This window comes from Thermobia domestica, chromosome 8 (genome assembly GCF_964235325.1).
Source record: "Thermobia domestica chromosome 8, izTheDome1.hap1.1, whole genome shotgun sequence".
NCBI classification, from domain to species: domain Eukaryota; kingdom Metazoa; phylum Arthropoda; class Insecta; order Zygentoma; family Lepismatidae; genus Thermobia; species Thermobia domestica.
In genome coordinates, this window is record NC_137461.1 from 138,727,064 (window position 1) to 138,741,263 (window position 14,200).

At 35.0% G+C, this 14,200-nt stretch overlaps 1 protein-coding gene across 1 annotated transcript; it reads left to right on the forward strand.

Annotated features, from left to right (window-relative positions):
* The first annotated feature begins 4,946 nt into the window (after positions 1–4,946).
* LOC145693242 (uncharacterized) lies at positions 4,947–6,970 on the forward strand. Its single transcript, XM_081769049.1, has one exon. The coding sequence runs from the start codon at positions 5,186–5,188 to the stop codon at positions 6,104–6,106; it is 921 nt and encodes a 306-aa protein (XP_081625175.1). The 5' UTR covers positions 4,947–5,185; the 3' UTR covers positions 6,107–6,970.
* Positions 6,971–14,200: the final 7,230 nt, after the last annotated feature.

Genomic DNA, 14,200 nt, shown 5'->3' on the forward strand with positions numbered 1-14,200 from the left:
TGAAATGGTGGAATGAAGAAAGTGAGAGGAAACGAGAGAAACCCAAGAAAACCCGCACACATGGTGTTTATTCACCACAACGCTCACTTGGCGAGAGTTGAGATCGAATTAAGGACCCCATGCTCTAAAAGTGAACGCTTTATCACTGAGCAACCGCGAGGAATTTACGCTGTTTGAATGTTAATAATAAAGAAGATATTAAAGATAGGCTGATCAAGTTATTATTTGGCACTTTCATGACTACTGTGTATAGCCATTCATTTTCTTTCCCATTCATTTGTTTTTCTTTTATTTTCAGTTTACTTGCCAGTAGCGACAAGTAATTAACAAAATGGATGAGAACCTTTGCTTTGAGCAACGAAAATTGATTTTAAATTTTTCTAGAAATATGAGAATATGAAAAAGTGCAGAGATGATGGTGGATAGAATTTGATATACGCCACTTGTCAAGTGTAACAATAACAAGATTACGCGACGAGTTTGATAGGGAAAAAACTGTATGAAAATTTTTCACCTGATTTTTTTTTTTTTTTTTAATTTCATGAGAAGTGTTCAGCGTTCTTCCGAGTCTAGAGACGTTCACGAAGAGCGTGCTATAGCAACATTTAATCCATATTGTTATTATTGAAATATATTGTGTAATGACTTGCTTATCTTTACATGTTGATAAATGATCTTCACTATATCCATACAATCAGTAATTATATCAATTTATATTTATTTTTTTTAATACTATGAATCGTGTACCACTAAAACACTCTTTGAGATCTACGACTTAGGTGAACTGATATTGCCCACGAAGCTTGAGAAATTTCTTGTCTCCCAAATGAGACGAGACTTGTGTTTCTTGTCTCGTCTCGGATTTTAAAATATAATTTTCATCTCAACGTCGTCTTGTGGGCAATCTAGTTGAGAATCTCAAACAGGTATATATATAGATTTATAGATTATACATCTTAGTAAAGATTATACAAATTCTAATAATTGATAAAGATGTAGCTCTATTATTATAAAATATCTATGCTTGACAGCCTTCAATTCTTCTATTCATGCGAATAATTAACGCTATTTTAAAACAATAAGTATACTGGCATACTTATGCTGAAAAAGTAAAACAAAAACAAAAAAAATGATAAATTGCTTTCGAAAAGACAAAGCTGCATGGTCTATAGGGCACTCTATTAAAAGTGGTTCCCACTTGAAAAAATGTTGAGAAACGTTAGTATAATACATTCTCATTCAGTGCAACACACCGTATATAGAGATGCGCACGAGACGAGTCGAGACATGATTTTCCTGGCAAAATTCGAGTCGAGACACGGCTCTTCCAATAGCGAGTCGAGACATCACTTTTACAGCACGAGACAGACACAAATCTTGTCTCGTGCGCATCCCTAACCGTATATATTATAAAGAATAACCTATTCGCTGTTGGAGGTAGTAGAAAAGGTTTTACGAATGAAGTGTAAAAACCGGTGAATGTATACTAGTGGTTAGTAATCTTGCTCAAAATTTCAAACTCCGACATCCTGTGGCGGAGATTTAGTCTTGAAGCTTCCTCAGTTACACCAGGTATATTTTTTTCTACTATACACGGCGATGAAATCTTTAAATTTAGACCCTAACTAAGCTGATTCCACTTGCTTCCCCATTATTATTGTTATTTTTGGTATTGGTTCGAGTGAATATTAGACTCGTTGGATTTATAAAAAATATCTAGAAACTTTTTTTTTTATTTTTTATTTGTCGCCCGGGGCAAGAACTCGGCTTTGCGTCTTCGCCCCTGCCCGACCACACCTGATGTTGGCATCACACACACAGTCATTCACCTATTCCATTTTTTCTTCAAGTGGTAATGCTTAATTTCAAAATTTCAGTACATAGTTTATTTTTTAGTACAAGATAGATAAAACACCACAACTAATTATTGTTTGATTACCAAATAATCTGAGAGTAGCATGCTTGACATATTCTTATAGTGTTATCATAATAACTGCAAATCTCAATGTTTTTGGAGTTATGTCAGGTTGTGAATATGAGTAGAATAAATCAACAGTCTGTTGCTTTAGAATAGAATATTTGATAATGACAACAGTCAAGCTGTTGTCTAGTATTATACTCGGACATTTTGCAAATCTTTTAAGTCGATGCAAGTTAAATGAAAACACAAAAAGCTGGAACTAAAATTTAACTTTGCGGGCTCTTTTGGTTGCAAAGGTTTTTATAATGTCTGAAGCTAACTTATAGGCCCTATTCTATGGATATGATCCTAAAGTTTGTGAGTCGTTGTTCTGTTAAGTTTCGGAGGTAATCTTTTATGATCTTTAGTTTGCTAAAACTCCTTTCCTTAACTTGTACTGAAAATAAATATTTGCCCAGCTTTACGCTCCCAATCCGGTGCCCGGGGCACAACCCCTGTTTTTTCCCCTTAGTTACGTCACTGGCAACATCCATATGAAGTTATTATAGGTCTATATGTTCACCTATTATGTTTGATTTCTCGTACCTAACTTATAAGTGTAGTTAGTTCTACCTAATAGACCTATTATTATATAAGATTTAAAAACAATGAAGTCCCTGAAATTACACTCCATGTAAAGCTCTCATTGAACAGATAGCGCATGTTCAACTGAGTGATGTATGAGCAGGGCGTCAGCTCCCAAAGCTATTGTTTTGGCTTCCTAGAGCAAGGTATAATACTTCTTAATGGAAATATTATCCCAGCTGCCTCTTGTTATGGAAATATTATGGAAATGTTATGGAAATGTTATGGAAATATTATGGCAGCACTGCATACTCTGTGGCTTTAGAGTCGAACTCGGGTCTGCCACCAATAACACATAGAACACTACATAGAAAAACTAATAAGTAATATAGTAGTTGTAATGGACCTACCTAACGTACCTATTATAATAAGTAGATGAAAAGTGATTAGGCTACATATGCAGGCCTATTCTCTTCTTGTTAGTATCGAGAAGTTTGAAGAAGCCTGAAGAGCAACAAGGGTCAAATCATAATTGGTTGTTTTTACAAATTAGGCCTAGTATGTGTCACCATTGAGAGAAGATAGCTAAACAGATATGATCAGCTTCTTAACTGTAATTTTTTCACATATATACTATAAATAAGTAGGTGTAGAACAAAACGTAGGATAGGAATATATCGGTAGGATAGGAATTAGCAATAAACGCCATACATACAAACAGCACCACAAGAATGACTTTATTTCGAAAATTTTACATGACAATTTACCTCAATGCTCGTCATTTTGTTCAAAATCTTTGAGTTTTACGTCCCACGTTTATGCCAACTAGGTTAAAGGAGACAGTGATGATGAGAAACAATTGAAATGGTGGAATGAAGAAAGTGGAAGAAAACGGGAAAAGCCATGCACACAGTGTTTGTCCACAAGATTGAACCAGGGACTCCATGCACCAGAGGTGAACGCTCTACCACTGAGCTACAGGGGCCCTCATTCTGTTCAACTCGATTTAGTCTATACATTCATCTTACTTTAGGACAAATATTATAGTGATGGGTAACATGGTGGCTCAATAGTAGAGCGTATACCTCTTGTGCGTAAGGTCCCTGGTTCGATTCCTAGCCAGTAAGTTTGTGGTGGACAACATCTATCATGTTTGCGTAGGGTTTCTCGAGATAATCCCGTTTCTCATTCCACCAATTCTTCCATTATCATTTATTGCCTTAATTATTCGTATCCTTTAGCTTAAAAAGGCATAACATGGAAAGTTAAACTGTAAAATTTAATTTAATAATAATAATAATAATAATAATAATAATTAAAGTTCAAGAGTTATTAAGTTATTAAAGTTATCAACTTCAAGATTTATTAAGTTCAAGAATTATTAAATTCAAGAGTTATTAAAGTTCAAAAGTATTTAAAAGTTATTACTATTAAAGTTATTACTATTAAGTTTAAGAATTATTAAAGTTCAATAGTAATTAAGGTTCAAGAGTTATTCATTATGTTGAGAGGTAAATCCATTAACGTTTTGTCGTGTTGCTAGAAAAGTTTGATGAGGGTACCCTTCAGCTTCAGTAACAGCATTAGTTTCATCTTAAGTGCATAGGCATAATCATACGTCAGTTATCATATACCATAGGTTTCTAGGCCTGCCCCCCCCCCAAAAAAAAAAAAACTGTTTAGTTAACTTTTCCGAAAATTAAAGAGAATTTACACACTAACCCATCACTGTTCAGCTCCTGTTCTAATCGATTAATAAGTAAATGTCAATTTTTTGTGCATCCCCCCCCCCCATTAAATTATAGAATTTGATTTCAAGTTTATGTTTATCCCTTGCAACACTAGGCCTATACGGGATAATGGAAATCCATAGTTTATTATGCGAATCGTTAACATTTGAGCTTCACTGGAAAATCAACCAGTGGTCGTTAAGTACAGAAAGTGAGTATGTTAGCCGCTCATTATTCATGGGGAGATACGAAAATTAATAACATAAAAGGATAAGAAAAAAAATCACTGGAGGGGTATACTGATGAGGACGTATGTTCATCAATATCCAGCAGGTAAGTGCTGGTATTCCTACGATATTACAGTTGACTACAAAAGAGGAAAAAAAGAAATACGGATGAAGTGTTTATGTGTAGGGGAGAACAAACGAAGAACGCGTCAAGAAATGAAGTTAATCTTGATGGAGACGCAGCAGCAACAACGAAGAATAAAAGGGACGCATTTCACTCCACAGAAGCTATGATTCTTTTCTCTTCAATTCACCCGTTGTCTTGCTGTTCACGCTGAGGTCAAAGGGTTGAACACAGTCGCTTTTCAATTTAGCCAATCGAAGCATGGGGCGGAGTAAGAGGTTGTCTCCAATCGCCGATTGGCTGAAGCTAGCTCCGCCTTCCCGCCACCTTCGCCGTGTGACGTAGCCACGCTAGAAGGGGGAGAAAAGATAATCGCACGCGGAGGGGCGGAGCAGCGGTCAGTGTCTAGGTATACGGTCAGTTAGAAGGAGCTTCGAAAAACGATTTCAACAAACAGTTTAGTTCGGTGCTTGACACGGTGCTGAGATCTGCTTAGACTTCTGCGTGACTTAAGTGAAAACTTGCATCAGCCCGTGTAGTGACTGTGTGGTTCTTACTTTATAAGCATCAGTTTTAGTGTGTATTATAGTAGCCTATAAGTGGTTCTACATAAACAGCCATGGACAGTATGTATTTGGGCGTTCGCGTAAGTGACGAACTGTCATATCCTACTATATCGGCCGCTACGGCTGCGAGTCTTGGCGGTGGTTCCCAGGACACATACGGCAGTGCCAAAAGTTCCGGTAGCCCGGGCAATGTAAATGCTTCGACCAACTCAGACCACATAAAGAGGCCTATGAACGCTTTCATGGTGTGGTCCAGGATTCAGCGACGCAAAATAGCGTTGGAAAATCCGAAGATGCACAATTCTGAAATTTCCAAGAGGTTGGGAGCTGAATGGAAGATGCTGTCCGAACTGGAAAAACGACCTTTCATCGATGAAGCCAAACGGCTACGTGCTCAGCATATGCGAGAACATCCTGATTACAAGTATCGGCCACGAAGAAAGCCTAAAACTCTACAGAAGAACGGTTATTCATTTCCCATTCCTTATTTCCCAGCCCCAGTGCCTGCAGATCCTCTGAGTCAACTACATGCCGCATACTTCGATGACAAGTCTCGTCTCCTTGGATACCCACCGTCTACAGTCCCACATCCTGCTTACTTTGGTTCAGCGTTCGATTCTGTGCATTTATCCAAGTTGGCGTCTTCGTCGTCATCATCAATATCACCATCATCAGCGTCAGCATCACCACCTCTAGCTCCTGCAACGGTTGTGTCTACTGCTGCTACCATGAGTGAACCAAAAACCCATTCGCCAGTGACTACTTCTACATCATCACCATCACCACCCTCATCATCATCGTCAGTTGGTGCAGTGGTAAGTTCGCTATATTCTTCTTTGTACTCGAAACCTCATGCTGGATTCTTCACACCAAGTTCAGCATCCCCAGCTGCATCCCTTTTCCAATGCCCTCCAGCGGGGTATCCACCTGCATCCATGGACCAGCTCAGAAGGCCCGTGTCCGTTATTTTCTAGCCTAGCTGTTGGTTTTAATAGTACATTTATTCTCAATGAACTGCGATGATTTAAAAAAAAAAAAAAAAAAAAAAAACAGTTTTAGTGTGATTGTGTTCCCAAAGCAGTGATGTGCCAGTATTATTATTATTATCATCTCATCACCTCTTGAATCTTGTGAGTGTTGTACCTTCTTAATTTCGGACAATACTATTAGTAAAATAAGTGTTGAATTTTAAAGAGAGCGTAAGTGCATAAATTCACCTGAGAACAATAAAAAAAAATGTGAAAAGTTCAGCAAAGACAATTTTACGTCATATCCAGTCAAAATTTTGTTTGTGTATGTGTATATTTGATCGATATTAAATAATCCTGTTGCTTTGTTTTCTTCGAAGTTGCCATATCGTTTGTGTATTGTGTACTAGAAAGAAAATAAAAACTTCACGTTCTGAATAATTATCACAACAGGACAATAATTTTAACAAATAGTTTCTCATCTATGATGCGAAAAGAAAAAAGAACTGATCACAAAATTTATTTTGAAAGACTTTTGAATTACCCAAAAAATTATTTTTTTTTTCTTTTTTAATTGTTGATATTGTCAGAAGGTGCGTTTGTTGCAGTTGCCAAATGTAAATTTTATTTATGAAAAATTGAGGGGGCGGGAGGAAAAAAAGTATTTGATGTTGAAGACATTGATATATATATATATACATGTATATTTCCGCCTTCGTAAATATATACATAAAATCTATAAATAAAATATACATATAATATACAAATATAAAGTATATAAATATTTGTGTTGTAAATACGCATGTGAATATAATATTAAGTGTACAGTTTTGTTTAATAAATATCACATGTCTATTAGTCGTCTAGAAAGTTTCTCGTATTATTTTCAAATAAATTGATATATCGATGGCATTTAAAGTGTTTTTTTTCTATGCACAGTTTTGTTTCAAAAGAGATGCTTATTAATCAATTATTTGCTAAAATACTGTATGCATTTTTATTTTTATTCAGCACGTAGGCATTTTTTTTAATGAGATGGTTTCTTTTTCATACAAGGCTGTGCAATTATTTATGATAGTATCGCTTGATTTTAGTAACATTTTTTTTTAATTTTATTTTTTAGATGCAAAACAAAAGGTGTGCACGTCTTGTACAGGTGTGTGGTCTATAAGTTATTTCGTGTTAGGTAAATGCTGTACATTATTTACACTGTTTTACTATTGGATTAACAATTCTGAAATTACCTCTTTACAAAGCAAAAGATTGTTATTATCTTTCAACCATCTATTTGCAATACTTTTTTTTTCTGTGATTGCTTTCATGCATACGAAAGAATTTTTAGCCACAACACTTGTGCAATGTACACTTACTCATATGTAATGTAGTTTAATACAATATGTTAAGTTGGTTTCTTAACGTGACGATGCAGCTTTTTTTTTTTAATTGTCAGCAATTTATTTCTTTGTTTCTCGGAAAATTAAGATTTTTTTTTTTTTTTTTTTTTTGAAAATTGAAAAGACAAAAATTTAAGTATGATGTTCGCAAAATATGAATCAGAAGAAGGAAAACCGTAGTGATATAGAATTATTTTACTATTTAAAAAAAGAGAGAGAGAGAGAGAAAATGCCGTACATACTATGAGAAAATTATTTTTTAAAAAACGTTTTTGATTCCTTATTAATATGAAAAAGGGTTCTGGCTTTAAGAAAACTCATTAGTACTTGTTAAAATAACAATGGAATTTTGAATTTCAATGTTATTTGAACAAATGCTAATGAGTAATGAAGTTTGTACGTAAAGGACTTTTTTTTCTTACAGTACGTATAATTATTTTAGGTCTAGTTTCGTTAATTTATTTTTGTGATTGGAATAGCATCTCGATTTCAATTGTCAGTTACCTTTATTTATCTATTAGTGCGCGTAATCTATAAAATACTTTGCTGTGCATCATTCGTTATGCAAATACATTAATCTGAAGTGTGTCACCAAGGGCGCCAATTTCTCTGTAAATTTGGAACGGGGGGGGGGGGGAATTCAGATGCAGAAGGTATATATATGAGGATTTTAAAACAAATTGCGTTCAAATCATGCAAAATATTGTATATTCATAAATACAATAGGGGGGCCGGGATCGGCGCCCATGTGTATCACGTTCAGAATTAAATGAAATTAAATCTTTCAATTTAACGTCCCACCATTATGCTCTTTATTCTAAGCTAGACGGATGGTTAAGGCAAATAAATGATACTGCTGGAGTGAGAATGTAAGAGGAAACAGAAGTACCTCGGGAAAACCCACGGACACGATGTTTCTACCACAAACTTACTTCGTCGCGGTTCGAATCAGTGGCTCCACGCACCGAGATTAGCGCTCTATCTACCACTGATCCACTATCTCCCCCGTGTGTCGCATTCCATGAAAAACTGTGGCTGGCATAATTGATTTTTTTTTCTTGGATGTGTGATGAGTGCATTGGCTTTCTAGATGGCCAGAAGATCAATATTATTTAAATCCAACGACTTCCTGATGCTGGAGCATAACCAGATTTGAACCCTTCAGTATTTAATACATTTATTTAATCCTCAACTGGTAACATCTTTCTGATTTCTGCTTTTAGCTTTATTATTATTATTATTGATATAACCGCAAGTTATGAAAGTACTTAAGAAGCAAATTGCAAAGAATGTATGTAAACTGTAGAAGTTTGTGAAATTGATGTTACCAGTTCAGGGTTAATTATGTAACGCTCTATATTTAATTCATTGAAAATTTGTTAAGTTGCTACTAGCGATAACAACTGCCTTCCAGACTTTTCGTTTAAAAAATCTTAATCGTGAATATTTACGACATGATCAATGAGTTGAGTATTTTGTTCCAGTGTGTGCAGAGGTATTGGAAGACGTCCTTCACAGCAAGCGTCAGTTAATTTCATAGCATTTTGCTTGTTTAACGACTTACAAATACCTAATGACTGACGCCAATTTACAGTGGAATCAGAACCATATTTAATTTTTCTATCGCCTGTCAATATCAATATTCACAAGTGCAGAAAATTTAAGACAGTGAAGTGAATCTTCAATATATAATAGGAAGTAGGGGGAAAATAAGGAAAAATACAATATATAAAACAGTATACACTATAATAATACATGAATTGTAATAGAAGAATCATATATTTTCTCGGACCAAGTTTAGTCCGCAGAAATATGCCACCTTAGGCCATACCCGTGCGTAAGTACAGCCCTGAGTGAAATTAATAGACTAATCAACAACTCAGCTATATCTAGGACTGCAACTTGGGAAATGAAGTAGGAATCGACCCGTGTCTATATTTAAAGGTACCGTCCCAATATTTCCTTTATGGAGGTAACGAGGAAGCATGGAACAATTCAGAAGACTGATCATCTGATTCGAACTTGTAGCTTCCTAATTGTGAAGTAAGAAGCTAACCATTAATCTATTCTTTTGTGTATAGGAAGATTTTTTTTTCTTCTTTCTTGTAGGACTACTATGCGCGAATATGTGAACTCTCACAAGTAAAAACCAGGCAGAAGATCTTCGATCTTCGGATGAATATTTGGCCCGAAAATATAAGACAATCATACGTTTCGGAAAAGTTTTCTTTTTCTTTGGTCAGATTTTGACTTTTTTCCTTAAATTAGTTCCAAAGCCAAAATGAGCGACAGACAAGATGAATGGTATAGACGTCGACTTCTTAGACACTGTTAGACCAGTGCTACGCAACAAAATCAAACAAATTATAGGCCCTATTTGTTGTAATTACTACGATCCCAAAGTGCTAATATTACTTGGCATAGATATTATGGCCACTTTTTAGACCCCTAATTGCTTATAGTGAAGTAATAAATACTTACATTAGTCAGTTTAATAGAACAATTACGGTTGGTCTATTGTATCTTACAGTATTATTTTCCGCCAAAAGTATTAGGTAGCAGCTCATTTTTACTAATTAACTCGTAGTGCTGATCAGGAACGTACTCCCGGAAAGGGGGTTCAACAAGCCCAAACCCCCCTCTAAAACTAATTCGACTAACATTTTTTTAGTTTCTTAACATAACTATTACTTGTTTAAGAATAATGATTGATGTAGCCTAAAGATTTTACACCTTCATTTCCTTATAAAAATAATCAAGTTCTATCAGATTTTCGGCGAATAATTATACGTAGTAGTAACTAACGATTACTTATCGTCTTTTCGGTCTAGAAAAAAAAAAACTTTGGACCCTCTAACAAAAAATTCTGGGTGTGAGCTTGGTACTGATGAATAAATCGGTGTACGTCTCTGCATTTGCAATTAGGGCCGTTCCGTAAGGCAAATGGAGCGGTTACACCAAGCGCCACGCCATAGAAGAGAAAGAATTAGTTTAATCCCTTAAGAACAAGTAGCAAGTTTACTAATTCTGCTTAATTCTTCGGATTCGAAATATTTTAGAGATAGATGAACCATCGTTTCGTGAGTTTTACAATTATATATATACACATAGATAATATAACCTCTCGCGAAATGCACTCATAGTGCGGTATCACTAACTGACGGGGTTAGTGCAACAGTGGTCGAACCCACATTTTTTTAAAAATGAAGAAAAATCAAGTTAGGGTCTAAAGTTAAATATGTGATTTTTTTTTTTCGTACAATATACCAAAAGCAAATACATGTGGTTGAATGTGTCACACATTGTACATACATATATTGCACAAAAAACCACATGTGTTTACCGTTAACTTGATTTTCTCCATTTTTAAAAATGTGGGTTAGAGCACTGTTGCGCTCACCCCCTCAATTATTGATATGAAAAAAGTCAAAAGTTAGCGCAAAATACTTTCATATTGGATATGAAATTTCCACTTACACCATCGATCTCATAAATCAACAGGACGACTCTGCTTGAAAAAGATAAATAAATAAATACAATTAGGGAACTATTCTTGAAATTAAGGGAATCTGATTCCTTCTGTAATAGCCTATCATTATGAGAAGGCGGTACCTCTGTCTTTATTGATTGATGCGAATGGGGAGCTGAACGTACCTTTTCCCGAAGTCGCCGATTGTAGTGAATCGAAAGGTTTGTCTAATGCTGTGAAAAATTATTGGATTAATTTTCGAGTGGTGGGTTTTCAGTTTAGCGTCTTTCAGCAACGAGGCTATATGACATAGACCTATAGCTTAACATGGAAGCTGGGCCACATAAACTCCCGCCAGGAGTCGAACCCGAGTGTCCCATGCCAAATGCTCGGTTATTTTTACTGTTATTTGAATATCAGAAAATTCGTTTTTTGTACTCGAATAATTATTTGTGTCACGAATTATTCCAATTTGTGGCAACATTTGTGTCTACAGCAGGCACGTAGCCAAGAGGGATCCGGACCCCCCTCCCTTCGAGACCAGAAATGAAAAATTAAAGATGAGACGTAAAAAAACGAAAAAAGAAGAGTCAGAATTAAAAGTAAAACGCTACAGCAAACTTTTGGTTACTTTTCCTTATGAGGAGATTTGTATAACTTGCACTACGTGGTGGCGAATGTGTGGGATATCCTCTAAAAGTTAGGGAATTTGAAATTTCTAGAGAAGTTACGGAATTCTCAGAATTTGTGCTACTAGTCAGAGAAATTTCAAGCTTTCGAAAGCATGGTGCCATTCTGTAACAGTTTGGACATTTTTTATTATAAATTTTCGTCAACGCTTTTCTGCAGTATTAGACATGTTATTTCAGAAACAGTTTTCCACTGCTCCTTTGACTAATCATTTGGAACAGACAGTAGTTGACAGAATAATAAAATCAAAAAGTTATGTGGAAAGATATTCAACAGAACAAAGGTTATTGAACATTTACTTTTTATAATAGTTGAAGTTAGAATGAAAGGAAAATTGTTATATTTGAATAAACAAAGGAAGGAACGTAAATATTGTAAAATCTTTTTCAATATTTTTTTAAAAAATTCTTTTCATCGAGATTTCTTCATAGTGTATTAAAATACTTACTAACATGTCCTCATTTTATTGTCCTAACAAACCAATACATGTTGCCAGTAAAATAGTTTAGATTGATCGAGCTCCTGATGTGATAACTACCATGTCATGCCCTCCCCCTTTCCCCATTACGTAATTCTGGCTAAATGAACCAATATGTGTTTCCAGTAAAATAGTTTAGAATGAACGAGCCCCTTCTGTGATGACTACAGTATTTCATGTCTCGGACCACCACCCCTTTACGAAATCTTGGTTGGCTACGTGCCTGTCTACAATATATAACTACTCGTCAAAAAAATGTATTGCGGATAATGATTATTTATCAGTCAAGACGTTTAAAACGGACTTGATCATGTCACTCACCTGAAAGATAGTGCCAAAGTGTACAAGGGTGTATAAGTTGAGAAATTTCTAGTAAAAATAAAATAAAATAGATACTACAGAAGGAAGACATACGGAAAGTAGGACAGGTAAGTATCATGACTGTTCTGGTTGGGTTAATACAGGAAAGGGATCCAGTGACGATCTTTTTGTTTCTGCGTCGATGAATCTTAGTTATAGATAATCAACTACGATTAAAGGAATTTAAAAAAAAATGTATCACAGTCTCGTTGAAATGTGAATTACCTACGATAATTTTCGTTTTCCATCCATTACGTTATTGCCAACTTCCAAGGTTTGATTCTATCGAAGCTTCAAGGAGTATTTGTTTGAAATGTATGAGATATGATTTTATAGAAAATCATCCACTAATTACGGTACGCTGTAGTATATCGTGACAGTTATCTAATATTAAAAATAAAATTTTGTCATTTTTATAATTAAAATCGATGTTATTAGCAATCTTTAAGATTTTATCCAGAATATACATACAGTCTTACAATTTTGGGATATTATTGATAAGACTTCTTACTATACCTCCCTTTGTTGCAGAAATCAGACTTGTACAATCAGCGACAAAAGTTATTCCGTTTGATAAAATTCGTTTCGTAAATAACTTCAGAATGGAAGGACAATTTGAGTACAGTTTTCAGTAAATTAAAAAGGATGCAATTTTCTGTACGTTCCAGCCATAGCTACCACTGTTATTCCCCAAACAAATTTTACTAAACGGAAAGAACTTTTGTCCATGACTGTACAATACTGTAGTTTATATGAATAATTTTCTAATATTTACACAAAACGAAACATGTAAATAGAAACATTTCTCATTTTCTCCATGAATCCAACTTTAGTAAATTATAATGTTATAGGCAAGTGGAGAAAATTAACAATGTATAGGTCTAAAAGAGTCGTGGACCTACAATTTAACATGATATCTGAATCACATGACTAATTTTAATTTACATAATATTAAATTTATATTTAACTAGTTGTTCCCTCCAACAAGCATTCGGCTAGTTGTACGCTGAAATTGTCCATAATTAAAAATTGTAATTGTTTAATTTATTTTTCAAGAAGTTAGCCCATCAACTAATTTGCGGTTACACAAATACTGTATTAGGCATAATACTAATATCTGAATATGGCTAAGGCCCATTCTCTTCGAATAATACTAATAAAACAAACAGCAAAGCATGTTTATGTTCACCATCATCATTACCCATTTTCAAATACTGTAATTCATTTGAAATAATACAGTTTTAGTTGCAAATTAAATCGTCTTAATATATCTTAGAGGCACAAATAATAATGCTCAAATCTTTAATACGGTTACACCTTTGTCCTGTTTGGGGGCCGCGGTGGCTCAGTGGTAGAGCGTTCACCTCTGGTGCTTGGGGTCCTGGGTTCGATCCCAGGCCCCCCAAGTGAACCTTGTGGTGGACAAACACCATGTGCATGGGTCTTCTCGGGGTTGTTCCGTTTCATCAGACTTTCTTCATTCCACCATTTCATTCATTTCTCATAATCACCGTCTCCTTTAGCCTAACCGGCATAAGCGTGGAAAGTAAAACTCAAAAGATTTCATTTCATTTTCTTTGTCCTGTTTTTAAATAATTGAATTGAAATAGTGAAGTTTTTAAGTTGCAGTTAAATCGTCAGAATAGTTTAAAACGCTACAATAGTTGCGATTAAATCGTCAGAATAGTTGCAAATAAATCGTCACAATA